Genomic DNA, 15,240 nt, shown 5'->3' with positions numbered 1-15,240 from the left:
TTGGAGGCAGTGATACCTGATTGCGTGGTTTCTCTCTATTGCTACAAATAAGTTAGACCCTAGAAAAGCCATTCAGTACTAGAATGTCTCCCGGGGTTCCCTGCAAAGAAGCAAAACCTACAGTGTTCTGAACTATAATACAGAAAGCATGAAAAGTTTGACTTTGAAATCTGTGGCTTATAGGAAATAGAAGTTACCCCCACTGCATTTAGAGTGTTTACTTGAAAAACTTTAAGAAGATGGGTGCATAAAGTTAAGAAAACTTCATGTGTATCAAACATAAGCTTCAAGCTATTAGTAATAGCCTGACCACTGCTTAACCTCATTCTTTGTTAAAGCACAGGTTTAACAGATTTCTTCATAAGACATCGTCTCTCAAAAATAGAACAGTCATTTCTATGGCATGTGGGAAGGACTGGAGTGGGCGGAGAAACGGTCTTATGTTTTGCTACTTGGAACACTGGATAATAGTTATTAATCATTTATAGCATGCAACAATTTTTCAACTGATCAAAATAGATCTGAAAGATGAACCAATGACAATGGCACTATTTCTGACTGGAATTTGTGCTGGTTCTCAGGCTTAAGACCTATAAGCAGTATAAGAAATCATGACAGTAATATGAAAGTAACACTTAATCCATATGAAATTACTTTGATTTGCAAATATTCATGAAATATGCTTTTCTGTTAGAAAGAGGGCCTTCCGTGAGGGAAACATCATGCAGTTGCATCTTATAACTACAGTTTGAGGAAAGTGTCTACTTCAACATGCATTTTTATCCTGAGCATCTAATAATTATTGGCTTAGGTAAGAAAACTAAAGCACCAATAGATCTAGTGAAGTCCTTAAATTTAGCTCTCAACCTTCCTAATGCTGAGACTCCTTAATACAGTTCCTCATGCTGTAGTGACCCCCTACCATAAAATTATTTTTGTTCCTACTTCATAACTGTAATTTTGCTACTGGATGAAACATAATGTAAATATCTGTGTTTTCTGATGGGCTTAGGCAATTCCTGTGAAAAGGTCATTCGACCCCCAAAGGGGTTGAAAACCACTGCCTTAAATAGTGGCAAGAGACAATAAATGCATTATAGGGCATGCACAACACTGGTGCCTTTAAAGTAACTATATTCTCCAACTCATTTGTACAATTATAAAAAATACTTTTCAGAATACAGTAAGAAATCAGCCTCTCTAATTCTCTTGTTCTTTATAGGTTAACTTAGTACTCAGATGTATAGAATGTAAAGACTATGATGAAGTTTGTGTTGAAGGCAATTGTTAGTCTGAAAACGAAAATACAGCATTTTGATTTGCAAATTCAATATAAAGTAGCTTACAACAGAGGAAGGGCTTTGATTAGGACATGGGAGCATTATTGATGAGTGTATAATAGCAATGAACTTATCTACATTGCTGGCAGACAGCAACATAGTCTCATAAACCACTGATGGACTAAACAAGCTATTAATGATAGTTGCTTTTCAACACTGAGAATGGCCAGACTGTGTTGTTTGACCACAAAGACAAGTAGGTCATCACTTTCAACTGTTATACAATGTTAGAAACACAAATGAGGCCTCTGTGGAGAGATGAAACCCACAGGTATGGCTCCAGAGTTCTTTTCCCATCCAACTATTAATAGAAAGCAAATCTCATTTAAAGCTGTAAACCCTTATAACTCTTTTATCAAGAGATTTGTAACTGTTCACCCATGTTGAACAAGGTACTATTATAAATAGTGTGTAGCCACAGTCCTGAGAATTAAAAATATTTGAATACAAGGTAAAGGAGAAAAAAAAGCAAAGAAACCCAAGCATACATTATTCTACAATGCAGGATGGCTTTATTTTGCTCCTCTGTAACCTGTGGACTACCCATCTCTCTAGGTGAGTCTGTTACCACCTATTCATAAGTTGCAGGCTTTGAGTCCAGATTCTTCACCTGAACCAGAAAAGTTCACTTGCATTTCAAGACAAAACTTTGTAATACTATTTTTCTTCCCAGTGGTTCTCAGAGCAACAATGGATTCACTTCAAACTTCCTGACAGTGCCATGTCACTGTCTAGACCCTGAAAATCAGAATCTGCACTTAAATGAGATTTCCAAGTGACTAGGATACACCTCCATTTATTTATGTGACTTTTCAGAAAACAGAACAAGAGGCCTTTTAGAAGCAGCATGCTGCTGAGGGTAAGTGACCGCATTCCCAACCACAGGGCAGCAGCACAGCAGTCCTTCTTTCCAGCAAGAAACAACAAAGAATATTAGTTTCCCTTTAAAACAGTGATGGCTCTTCAGACAGTTTCATCTACTAATCATCTTCTGACTCTAATCCCTTTACTAAAAAGAGCGGGTGTCATTCCATATACAGTTTGCCCACTTAACAGGAACAGCTGTATTATAATCAAATGGCAAGCTTTATCGTTAGATAAAATTAGTATAAAACATCACTAGAATTACAAAATTAATTCCTGGGGCTTTGTGGCGGGGGGCATGGAGTACAACACTAAAAAGTCAAAATGCTGAAAACTTGTTTCCTAGAAAGACGAGGCTTGGAGTGAGAAGGACCAGAGGCAGCAGCAGAGGGAGCAAGGCTTCTGGGAAAAACTCCGGAAGCAGAGTGCAGGACCGTGAGAAGCGATAAGAAACTCTAACAGCTCAAGCAACACCCGCCCACCTCCTATTCTCTCACCACCTATTAAAACCTGCACATCAAGGGATGGGATAACAATTGAGATGTAATCTGAATAAATTAATAAAATAAAAATTTAAAAAGCCCTGCACATCACTGTACTGTGGAAGAGGCCATCTTTCATTTAGAAAGTATGTCTACAAAATGTCTAGGATTAAAAATGAATACATAAAATCATTTCTAATAAAATTTTATATAAGAAGTGGACAGAAAATATAAATCAAAACATTTTTAAAGCTAAATATTCTGTATGAGAAAATAATCCCAAAGAATAATACTTCAACAAATAACTAAAGAAAATTTCACATGAAAATTTAAAATATAAAAACCAAAATAAAAGACTAATTCAGAAATGAAGAACAAGTTATAATATGTACAAAGAATAATGCATTTGAATGAAAGTTTAATAAAAGATTGAGTTAAATGAGAAATGACCATAACTAAAGGTGAGGACAAGCAAAAGCACACACACTCTGTCTGTCTGTCTGTCTGTCTCTCTCTCTCTCTCTCACACACACACACACACACACACACACACACACACACAGAGAGTCACACAGACAGACGGACAGAAAGGGAGGAGAAAGAGAGAGACACACACACACAGAGAGACAGAGACACAGAAACACAGACAGAGACAGACAGAGAGAGAGACAGAGAGACAGAGAGAGAGAGAGAGAGACTGAGACTGAGACTGAGACAGAAACAGACAACAAAACAGTGGGAAAGAGCTAGTATTTAATAGCAGAATCCAAAAGGTTAATTTCATGAAGTAGTAAAACTTAAATCCACACATGACAAAGTTCAGTTTGTACTTACAAAGACCCCATGAACTTTTAGTCTCACCTTAGCAAAATAGAGGACTTTTTTTTTTCAAGACAGGGTTTCTCTGTGTAGCCTTGGCTGTCCGGGACTCACTTTGTAGACCAGGCTGGCCTTGAACTCACAGCGATCCGCCTGCCTCTGCCTCCCGAGTGCTGGGATTAAAGGCGTGCGCCACCACGCCCGGCTTAAAATAGAGGACATTAAAGAACAAAGAAAAATGGGACTATCTCAAGGCAACAATAAATAAAATCATTGAATAAAAGTAAAGAAGGGTGGTAGAAGAGACATCAAGAAAATAGTATAAAACAAGATATTATTAATAGAATCATAATCTTTCTTTTTTTCATTTAATTTTTTTATTTTACTGAAAGTAGGTTTCTTCCATACACTCTATTTTTGTGGGTCTCTTTTCAGTTTCATAAAGTAACACATAAAGTTTCTATTTTTCATATACAGAATCATATTCTTAAGAGTTGGAGTAATACCATGCAAGACAGGATTTGCAGAAAGCTAAATTGTCATTCAAATGGTAAGACTCTAAGAACTAGCTTGCAGTACTCAGGGGGAGCCTTCCATGAGACCTGGACCTGAATATGAGTTTCTTCAAAATGAGAGGAAACCACGGTGCTAGCAGCAAACTGAAGCTAAAGACACTATATCTAATTTTAGACCCTATGCTAGCAACATGAGAGCACAAAGGAGCAGTACATAAAATATGTTCTAGCAAAGTAGTTAGGACACACTGGAGGAAGAACAGCGAGACAAGAAAGGGGAGTCCTGGTCCAACAAGAGAAAACAGAGAGTGTAGTGGTGCATGTCAACAGGCTGAGAGGGTGAGCACACCACTACTCCACAACACCACTGTCCCAAACGTCCATGTATCTTACAGGAGCTTTTCCTCTCAATTTTCTCTAAAATATCTGAGATACTATTAGAGGACCGCCTGTTGGAGAGACCATTTTGTTACGTAAGTAGAATAACAAGCTTGTCTTTCTTGTGAGCAAAAAAGGGCAGCTGCCTAGACTCCTACACTTGGGGTTCCTGAGCTATCACAACTCAGTGAGGACAGGGCATCCCCCATGAAACTGGAGGTTCAAAGGAACCTATTATGGACAGACTATCTGTGTGCAGTCAGTAATAAAGTCTGTTCACAGGAAGAAATAGTCCAATTAGACGTTTGATGGTCTTTATAATTCCTATTTGTGGATATTTGAACACCTGATTGTCATCCTGAAGAAAATGTTATTAATTACTCAAGTGTTCACTCACTAAACAAACACAGTTCTTGTTAGCAGGCACATTCTATTCCTGAACCCTTTTGCCTACACTTTAAATATTCTGAAAACAATTCAGTTCCAGGAATTACATCAGTATCTAAATGAATGTGGACTGAAATGGGAATATACATGTAGCTGAGTATTCTTATAACTATCCTTTTAACAGTTTTCATTCATACATATCTCATTAGTTTTTTTAAATCTTGAAACAAACTGATTTTTATACCAAGTAGCTATATTAACTGATAGTATAAGGTTATGAAAAATTTACTCTTACTTTTCTAAAAGGACAAAGCTATGCCATCTGATACCGGTTGTTTCTCTGGTTTTGGAAGTAATAGGGGTCCTCCTGCCTGCTACCCAAATACTACTACCCAGCTACATCCCTCACACCCTAGACTATGTTATGGGTAAATATTAAAGTACATAATGCTTTGGGTCATACCACTTAGAGTGTTTAGAAATGCTCTTGTCTTCTGTGGTCTTGTCCACCTTACAAACCACGTGACAGGCTCTTTATATTACTGTTGCGCCATGTTCTCGTCAAATGTACAAAAGGCTGTTTTCACTCACATGCCAGAGATAATACTACTGTCATTCTGGAGGGCTTATCACTAAAAACCAAAGAGGGATTGACCTTTTGGGAAGTTCCTGAGTCCTCCCTTTAAATTTCTTTTTCTTGGTGCTTCATTAGCAGCTCTGAGCAGTTTTATAAAGTGAATTAAATTATAATTGGATTCAATCTTATTTAATTTATAAAATTAAAAAACATTTATTATTATTTAGTGTGCATGTTGATGTGTCACTGTAATGCAGAGGTCCCTGTGGAATTGGTTCTCTCCTTCATGCACCTTTACAGGGTTCCTGGGATTGAACTCGACATCAGGCTTGAACAAGGTGAGTGCCTCCAAATGGAGTGACATTGCTCCATCTGCCCTCAGTAATATTATAGAACCATCCAGGAGGAGAGCTGATTCCATGAGACTGATTGGTCTTGTGCAGTCAAAAGTCTGTTCACGGGAAGTAGTACATTCCAGTGTCTAACCTGGATTTCTAATCCTAAATGAAATGTGTGTAGTATTCCTTGAAGAAGGGTGTCTTTTCAATAGTTACCTTTTGATTTACTCAAACAACTTTGCAGCAATGTACCAATTCTCTTGCTTCCCAGCTAAAGAGTACTGCAAGATATTTCTCCTCTACCTGAAGTTACTGCCAGTTGTTTCAAGCTTACTGAGAGATCCATCTACAACTAAAAAGCTATTTGAAATTGACTCCTGCTGGTAGAAGGAAAACCCTATGCTCAGGAATAGTTGGCCAACAGAAAACTCCAGTTTTTAAAATGTGCTTTTCATTTTGTTTTGTTATTTTCTTTGTTTGTTATTTACTATCTTTCAAAAATTGTTTTGACTATTTTTCAAGAGACAGACAGAGGTAGGGGGAGGGAATAGTGGGGAAAATCTGGAAATTTTGGAAGAATGGAACAAATATGATCAAATACACCATATTTTTTAAAAAGCCAATAAAAAGAATACTGGAGGGGGCTGGCAGATGTGAATGTAGGGTCTTGTACATGCTAGGCCAGGGATTTTCTACTAAACTACATCTCCAGCCCTGAAGTGTTCCTTAACAACGGGGAACAACAGGGGAGAGTTTGGGGTCTCTGAGAAGATATATAATCAAATATTTGAATAAATATAAATTGACATTTACCAATCCAACAAATTTCTAGCTTAACACTTTTCCAATTTTTGATTTAAGAATGTTTCTTAATAAAGTTATCATATGTGGTTATTTTATTTTTGAATATATTTATAATTTTATATTTAACAACTAAGAGTTTGAAAATAAAAATTAGCATTCTTTGTCACTACATACTGGTACTTGAAGATTCCTTTAAAATAAAACAAAGGAGCCCAACTATAGTTCAATTGAATAACATTAACTGCACTTAGTGGGAGAAAACTGAGCACAAATACTGAGTTCTCGTGCAGTTTTGTGACTCAGGTATGCCGTACCTCTGAAACTATTGTATGTGCGTGCATACAGTTAAGCACATGAGTAGAAATACAAGGATGATGTGGGAAATGACAATGAAAATTCTGTGGTATGGAATGGTACTAATATGGCTCATGTTTTTAAAAAGCTATGTGTGTGTACTTGTGCACGTGCTCATGCGTGTGTGTACAAGCACATATTTCCACGCATGGTGGTACATTCTTGTCAACCCAATATTCCAGAAAAGGATAAAGAATGAAAACAAAAAACAAAACCAAAACAAAACAAAAACAAAACCCCTTGACAAATACATATTTATAGGTTCCATATAAATTTTTACATCTATCAAGCTCTTATCTTACATAATATGAACTGAAAATTCCTAGCAGTAAGGAAGTCATAAAAATGAGTCAGCAAGATGGCTCAGTAAGTAAAAGCACTTGTTGCACAGCCTGACCACCTGGGTTCAGTTCCCAAAAGCACATAAGGTGGAAGGGAGAAACAATTCCAGAAAAGTTGTTTTCTGACCTGCACACGTTTGCCACAGCACACACAATAAAACGAGATCCTGCCCATAAGAAAAGAAAACATCATTTAAATGTTAAAAATCAAACTCGTTATTTTCTAAGGAACATGGAAAATTAAGTACAAGGAGGTTTATTAATTTATGTATTACATTCATTTATGCTTAACAAAAACAAAATTGGGAGTCTGACCTCTCCTTCCATTAAATGGGTTCCTGGGGTAGCATGAGTCAAAAGACTTGTGGTACTGTGTTTGCCTACTGAGCCATCCACATGCCTAAAATTTTCAATTAAGTAATAAATTAAAGGGGAATTTAAAAAGTTTACCTTGACATTATAATATCATATATCCCTTTGATATGGACTACTAATTGATACAGAAACAGGTGTTTCAATGAACATTTTATTCAGATTTTTTTATGTCCTAAATTACTTATACCATTATTAGGTGATAAATAGAATATTGGAAACAGTCTTCAGTGATGACAATTACAAGGTCAGTTACTTATTTCTGACACTGCTAAGGCTTTTCTAATTAAGTTAAATAGCTTTTAAAAAATTAATCTCTTTAGGAATATTTTGAAATATCTAGGGTTTCTCGGGTCCCTTTAGTAGGTAAAAGAAAGACTTTCAAACTCTGAAATTTCTGTTAGTGAAAATGAAGCTGCCAGGTGAGGATAGAGTAACCAGAATGCATTACACACACACATACACACACACACACACACACACACACACACACACACACACACACACACACACACGTCAAAGAGCAAAATTAATTTTAAAACATGAAGCCGCCTCTTGCCACTGTTGTCCTTTTGTGGAAGCAGATCAAAAGTACATTAATAGTCAACAAAGCTAGAGCATGATATATGAATGAAGCTTCTCAGTTTTAAAAGTACTTAGACTGTATTTACAAAAGATCACTACCATTAATTATTCAACATTTGGATTTGACCAGAAACCAGAGCATGAGTTTATAAGGCTCTGTTTAAATGAACTACTTAATGCTATTGTGAACACTTTGTCCAGTCAACTCAGGGAATTGTTATAAAGGAGATTTTCCAATTTTTAAAATCAATAGACAGATTTTAATGCTAAATCACTTTAAGTTTCATTTGTTCTTTAAAAATGCTTGCTCAAAACAAAATTGTGCATCTCAATTATTTTATACACTAAAACTCAATATAGTTTAAAGCAATGCATTATTCATAAAGAAAGACATTAGGAAAAACAAAGCTGTGCACTTCTTTCAAAGCTGTTAAATGGCTGAAACACACCACTTTATACATGCAATATTTGATGGAGCTTTTCTTAAAACACGTGCTTGTTTTCGTCAGATCAAGATATCCCAAAAATTCTACACCAAATTTTGCTTCTAATTAAAGCAATCATCAATCCAAGGATTGTCATTCATTTTATTTCATCTCTACATCAAAAAAAGTAATTTAAAAAAATTTAATTCCCTTGAAATGGTAAGATAAATGAAAAGGTAAGTGCCTTCACATAATAACGGTAGGCTGGGCCTTTGGGAAATGGCTGACTTCCTCAATACAAGGCATTCAAAACTCATCCAAAAGTGTTCATTTAGAATGCAGATATCAAAGACGATGCAAATGTTCAAGAGGAACTTAGCGCTTACCAGATGTTCTAGTCCAGCTTTGATGTTTCCAGATTCCCTAGAAAAAAGAATAATAAAAGTTCTAAATAGCTGCTAAACCCTTGTCTGCTCTAATTTATGTTTACCTGGGTATGCCTTATAAATCCTTACAATTTTAATTTTTCTTTACTAATGTTCATAATAACTGTTTTTAAGGAAAAAGTTTCCACAGAGGACATTTTTTTCCAAGCAGTATTGCCTTTAAAAGCTTTCTGCTGACAAAACACCCGTGCTCCTTCGTCAGTGCAGAACAAGAACAACGTCCAGGCATGCTTGGTTCCGCTCACACGGCGAGCTTTCTTTACAATGTCGCCTTATGATCTGAAAACGTTCAGGTGCAAAGTCTCCCTCCCACATGGACTCCAAAACTGCATACTTTTGAGTACACAGGGATATGACAAAACATTGACAAGTGATTTTTAAAATACTATTTAGTTTTACTATAAATCAAGATCTGTAATTATTATATGGACAAAATATCAACAAAAAATCAAACATAATATACTTAATATCTTGGTTTTGACTATAAAAGAAACTGCTGATGGAACTAAAATAGGTATACAAGTTGTAAAGACAATTTAGAAATTTGATGAAGTCTGGCAAATATGTAGATTTTAAACAAATACTTTTATTTTTCAATTTTGATAATTACATCATTTCCTCCTTCCCTTTACTCTGTCCAGTCTTGCCACACAGCTCTTCTTGCTTACTTTCAAATTCATGATCTTGTTTCTTTAATTGTTTTACATTCTTATATGTATATGTGTATTCATTTATACTCCTAACTATATCCTGCTCAGTCTGTCTGTGTTCAGAGCTGACCATTTGGGGTGCTTTCCCTGTGAAAGACTATTTCTCCCACTTTCAGCACTGCACAGTACTAGTGCCGCATAGTTCTTTGGGTAGGGTCTTTCTCCATCCACTCTGGCAAGTCTGGCAATGTGCTTGTTCAGTTCACGTCTAGGTAATCCTGTTGGTGAGGTTTCATGGGCACAGCTTCCGACATGACCACAAGACATAGTTTCACTGCAAACTCCCGATTCTCTGGCTCTTAAACTATTCCCACCCTTTCTTCTGCAATGCTCAATGGGCCTTAATGTGGACATAGTTTTGTCCATTTGGACTGGGTTCTACAACTCTACATGCTGACTGGCTGCAGTTTTCTGTAATGGTGTCTCTCTGCTGCCCAAAGAACAGTGAGAACAACTGTGGATATAAGGATGAATATTTAGAGTGTCGTTAGGGACTGTACTGGTTTAGTAAGGTTGTGGTTTATAGGTTCTCCTCCCAGATTCATGACCTCACTCTGCCTGGGTAGTTGGCTAGGTTTCCAATACCAAGCATAATTTCCCTCTTGCTGAGTGGGGCCTAAGTCTAATTAGAGACCTGTTGGTTACTACCAGGTATATGTGTTAGCCACAGCTGCACCCATGTGTTTATTGTGACATGCTGGTCATTATTGTGGCTCATAGGCATCATAGCTGAGTAGTACTATGGGGGTTGTTTCCCTCCTTTGGAAGCTTGCTTGGTGCCTTCTGGTACCAACAAAGTTAGTGCACAGGGCATTCAGCTCCGTTCCACATTAGGGGCCTCTGGCCCTAAGGTGTAAGTGCATGGGAGAAGTTTATATGTAAAAAATTTTTATGGATAAGTATTAAAAGCAAGGAATTCTGGAAATCTGTGGACAAATGGATGGAACTAGAAATGATCATAATGAGTGAGTTAACCCAGAAACAGAAAGACTCAAATGATATATACTCACTTATAACTAGACACTAGCCCAAGGGACATGTCCAATGAAAGTCTTCACCTACCAGGAAAGTGGGATAGATATGAGGACATTCTACTGGGACTCTAGATGAGAGAACCATGGGAGAATGGGGAAATAGAAGGATCCAGAGGGTCCTAGAAACCTACAAGTAGAACATTATGACGGGCAAATCTGGGCCTAGGGGTTCTGCTCAAACTATGGCACCAACCAAGGACAATATGTGCTGTAAACATCAAACCCCTGCCCAGATCTAGCCAATAGACAGGACATTTTCCACAGATGAGTGAAGAGTGGGGACTGACTTTCACATGAACTCTGGTGCCCCATATTTGACCACGTCCCCTGGATGGGGAGGCCTGGTGACACTCAGAGGAAGGATAGCAGGCTACCAAGAAGAGACTTTTCCCCTATGATCATATACAGGGGGAGGAGATCCCCCTCAGTCACAGTCATAGGAGAGGGGAATAGGGTGAAAGTGGGAAGGAGGGAGGAATAGGAGGATAACAATTGAGATGTAATATGAATGAATTTTTTAAAAAGTGTATGACCCTATATGATTATATGTATACCACATGCATGCAGTCAGTACTCAGGGAGACAAGAAGACACTGTCAGAATCCCTGGAAATTGGAGTTAAAGGCATCTGTAAGCCACTTGGGTCTCTATAACACCTAGTAAATACTCTTAATTGCCGAGCTGTCTTTTCAGTCTCTAGGTGGAATTTTTGGAAGATTATGATCTGTATCAGTTTATTAGTGACAAACTGACTTTGACTTTCCTAGTCTCATCAAGCAATATTTTAGTTTCAGGATGATTACAGGTCTTAACAATTTTTTAAAAGATTTATTTTGGGTTGGAGAGATGGCTGAGAAGTTAAGACTCTGTGCTGCTCTTGCAAAGGATCTGAGAGTGGTTCCCAGCACCTATACCAAATGGCTCAACATTACCTGTAACTCCAACTCCAGGGGATCTAATGTCCTCTTCTGGCCTCCATGGGCACCTGAACTAGAATGCGCATCACACTCACACACACACACACACACACACAAAGCTAAAAAAAGCTAAGTGTTGTAGATGTGTGTGTCTGTGTGAGGGTACACGCGAATATGAGTTCACGTATCTGCATAGTATAGAAGTCTCCTAGAACTGGAGTTATAAGCAGTTGAAATTCTGAGTGATACAAATAATCATTGACTGTCCTTGTGAAAACAAAGATTTCTTTGCATTTCAGTTCAATTAAATACATTAAACTTATAATAATAAAATTTGAAATAATGATTCAGATTCTCCTCTCACACTTTGCAGTAAGTTATTCTTGCCACTTATTAGGATTGTGTTGACATTAGGAACTAAAGAACGGGTTTCATTAACCCTTACATTTCTATACTGAATGTACAGTTTCACTAAGAGTGCTAGAAGCATCAGAAGAGAATGGGTAAAGATAAGTGCCAGGCAACATATGTCCTAATTTACTCTTAGTATGTTGGATTAGGCATTAAGAGTAGAGGTTAGAAGCCTTAAGTCAGCTTTTAAGCAGCATAGCCTAAAGGATTAAAGTCAAGAAGATTTGGAAAGATAGTAAGACAGAGATAGATACTTTTTCTGTAACTTGCTATATATACCAGGCTGGCCTCGAACTCAGAGATCCATCTGCCACTGCCACGGCCACCTGAGTGCTGGGATTAAAGGCCTGTCTTACCATACCCAGCTACAATATACCTTTTTAAGTATGGATTTTGGATGGCACATCAGATAGAAAAGTAGGTATTACTATTGGCATATCCCTTTGTTCACTACCAAACAGAAGGAAATATAATCTACTAGAGCCTTGGCCATCCGCTAGCCTTAATGATTATCACCTAAGGACATGTTTTTTCTGTTTTACAGGTAGTCCCTTATTTGAGATCATCCTCTCATGAACAGCTTCTTGATGCTACAACATAATAGTGAGTTATGGGTGACTATTCAGGTAGAAAACTATCTCTGTCATCCTCTAATTTGCAGAGTTACTAACCTGCACTCTGGCATACTCAGGTAATCAAGTTTATTCCTTTTCAAATCTCTAATGGGGTTGAAGACCAGGTATCTTAGTTTCACAATGAAGCTTAGTTGTTTAGGGGTTAAGATGCTTTTAGGTCTAGATAGATGATTTAAGATGATAATGACAAGATGTGATGGAAATTCATCTACATTCAGAATTTTAGAGGCACCAAGAGAGGAAAGATGTTTTCCTCAGGCTGTCAAATACAAATAGCCAAAACACTAAGAATGTAACATTTATATAATTCCTGACTGTGTCATGGTTCTTCTTGCTATAGGTAGTTTATTGTATATACATGTAATGATATAAATATATATGTAAAAAATAAAAATATTAATTTAAAAAATAGAAAAAAATTACTGCATCAGCTTCTCAATGAATCTCAATGGCTCCTGCCTCGTTCAATGTCAATGTAGCTTCCACGACAAAGTGAAATGTTTCTAACATGTATTTTCTTAACACATGTATCTTGCTAAAGCTACATAACGTGGAAAGTGACAGTAATAGCCAAGGTGGACAGGCTACTAATCTAGTTTTCACTCATAATGAACTACTTGACCCCACACATACACCGCAAATGTTCCTTTCTCTTAGTCTCACCCAATTCTTATTTTGCTAACAAACAACAAATGAAAATCAAATTTTCATGACTCCTAAACTATGTTTCAATGGAAGAAAACTCTCTTACCAACAATATAGAGTTATTCCAAAATGTCCCTATAACAACATGAACATGTCCCATGACAGAATTTATTATAAGTCACTACAAGTGTTCATTTAGTTTCCCAATTAAAACACTATAAAGACAACTCCTTGACAAAATACATTAAATTTTAAAAAAGTAATTTATATTCCAGCACCTACTTCACAGTATCTGAGTCGGAGCACATGGGCAGGTCCAAGCATCTGGAAGCTACAGTTTAGGTCTCTGAGCAGCCATGCTCTGGCCACCCAATCTTAGTTAATTTTCTATTGTGGTGGTAAACACCATGATCAAAAGTGACTTGGGGAGAAAAGGGCTTATTCCCTCTTACAGCTAGCAGAGGCTATGGAGGGCTGCTGCTAATTGGCTTGTTCCCCAACCCTTCTCCACCTGCTCTCTTACACACTCCAGGACCACTCATCCAGGGACACCACCACCCACAATGGACTGGGCCCTCCCACATCAATCCATAATTAAGAAAAGGTACCACAGGACTGACTGTAAGTCAATCTGGTGGAGGCATTTTCTCAGTTAGGGTTCCCTCTTCTCAAATGACTCTAAATTGTGCCAAGCTGACATAAAATCACCGGTACACATCCTATAACAAGCCACACCAAGTGCAGGGGTTGCCACTTGTGATGAGTTTATCTGCGATAGTATGTGTGAAAGCGTCTGGGTGTATGTGTGAACACATGTGGAGTGAGTGGTTATTTTGTTTTTGTTTTCTTAACTCACAGCCAAGGGCCTGCCTCTGTTTCCGGAGTGCTGAGATCAAAGGCATGCAAGGTGTTTTTAAAGAAGACGGGAATGACTGAAGCTGGACTTCAGCAACAGTCTTACGACTTCAGCTTTCAAATAACCTAGACTAAACCTGCCCGGGAAGAAGACACTTCTCCAAAAGCATTAAGGAAAAGCAAGTTCTAAAGTGGGTTACTAACATGATCAAAACTACAGAAAGGTTTCAAAACAGTATTAAAAAATGACAAGACAAATCAGAAATGGAAGCCTTACTGACTATATATATATATATATATATATATATATATATATATATATAATCCTCAGTTTTCTTTTAAATTTTATACTAAAATTCTCCCCTAAAAAACACAGACAATGCAACATGAGTATATATAAATACAGTATCTTGGTTCTAGAAAAAGAATATCTAAATTTGAATTTAAAATCTATTATAAAATATCCACACTCCATACAGTGATTCATCTCCACTGAAGCTGCACATATGTAATTAAGGAAAATTCACAGCAAAATATAAAGATAATTAAGATACAGAAGTTTTTAAAAAAAGAAAATGGACTAAAATGTTTATGAAGGTCTTTTATAAACTATAAGGTGCTATAGAAATATGTTGTGGCAAGTGACATTTAGTACAAAAGACTTAAAAAGTCATTGCAAAAGTCTTAATGACGAGAGAGAGGGGGTGGGAGGACAGACAGAGAGAGACACTCCAAAACACCGATAAAGCGGCCTTGCTACAAATGGTATAAAAACCTGTCCTCTTAGTGGTCTGTCTCTTGGGTTGTCCCTGTCATGACTTCATCAATATTTGTGCAACTCCTTTTGCCCTGTGCTGAAAGCAGACTTAATTCAATTATAGGTCTCAAAACTGATAAAATGGTCCTGAAGTGGAAAATGGGAAGAGATTATTGGCAAATGAATAAAGATTTGTATCGAACTAACACACAGGAGTACAGCAGGTCTTTTTTTTTTTTTTTTTTTTTT

General features: G+C 37.1%; 1 protein-coding gene across 1 annotated transcript in view; it reads right to left on the bottom strand.

Annotated features, from left to right (window-relative positions):
• LOC127199018 (serine/Arginine-related protein 53-like) overlaps positions 1–10,004 on the bottom strand; it is a 162,908-nt gene extending 152,904 nt beyond the window's left edge. Inside the window, exons 1-2 of the mRNA XM_051156909.1 lie at positions 9,808–10,004; positions 8,968–9,004 (exon numbers count right to left, since the gene is read on the bottom strand). Coding sequence (XP_051012866.1) covers positions 8,968–9,004; positions 9,808–10,004 — 234 coding nt within the window. The remainder of the gene's footprint in view (positions 1–8,967; positions 9,005–9,807) is intronic.
• Positions 10,005–15,240: the final 5,236 nt, after the last annotated feature.

This window comes from Acomys russatus, chromosome 15, assembly GCF_903995435.1.
Source record: "Acomys russatus chromosome 15, mAcoRus1.1, whole genome shotgun sequence".
In the NCBI taxonomy this organism is placed as follows: domain Eukaryota; kingdom Metazoa; phylum Chordata; class Mammalia; order Rodentia; family Muridae; genus Acomys; species Acomys russatus.
Note: the sequence above shows the minus strand (reverse complement) of the source record. Positions and strands in the feature narration are given on the sequence as shown.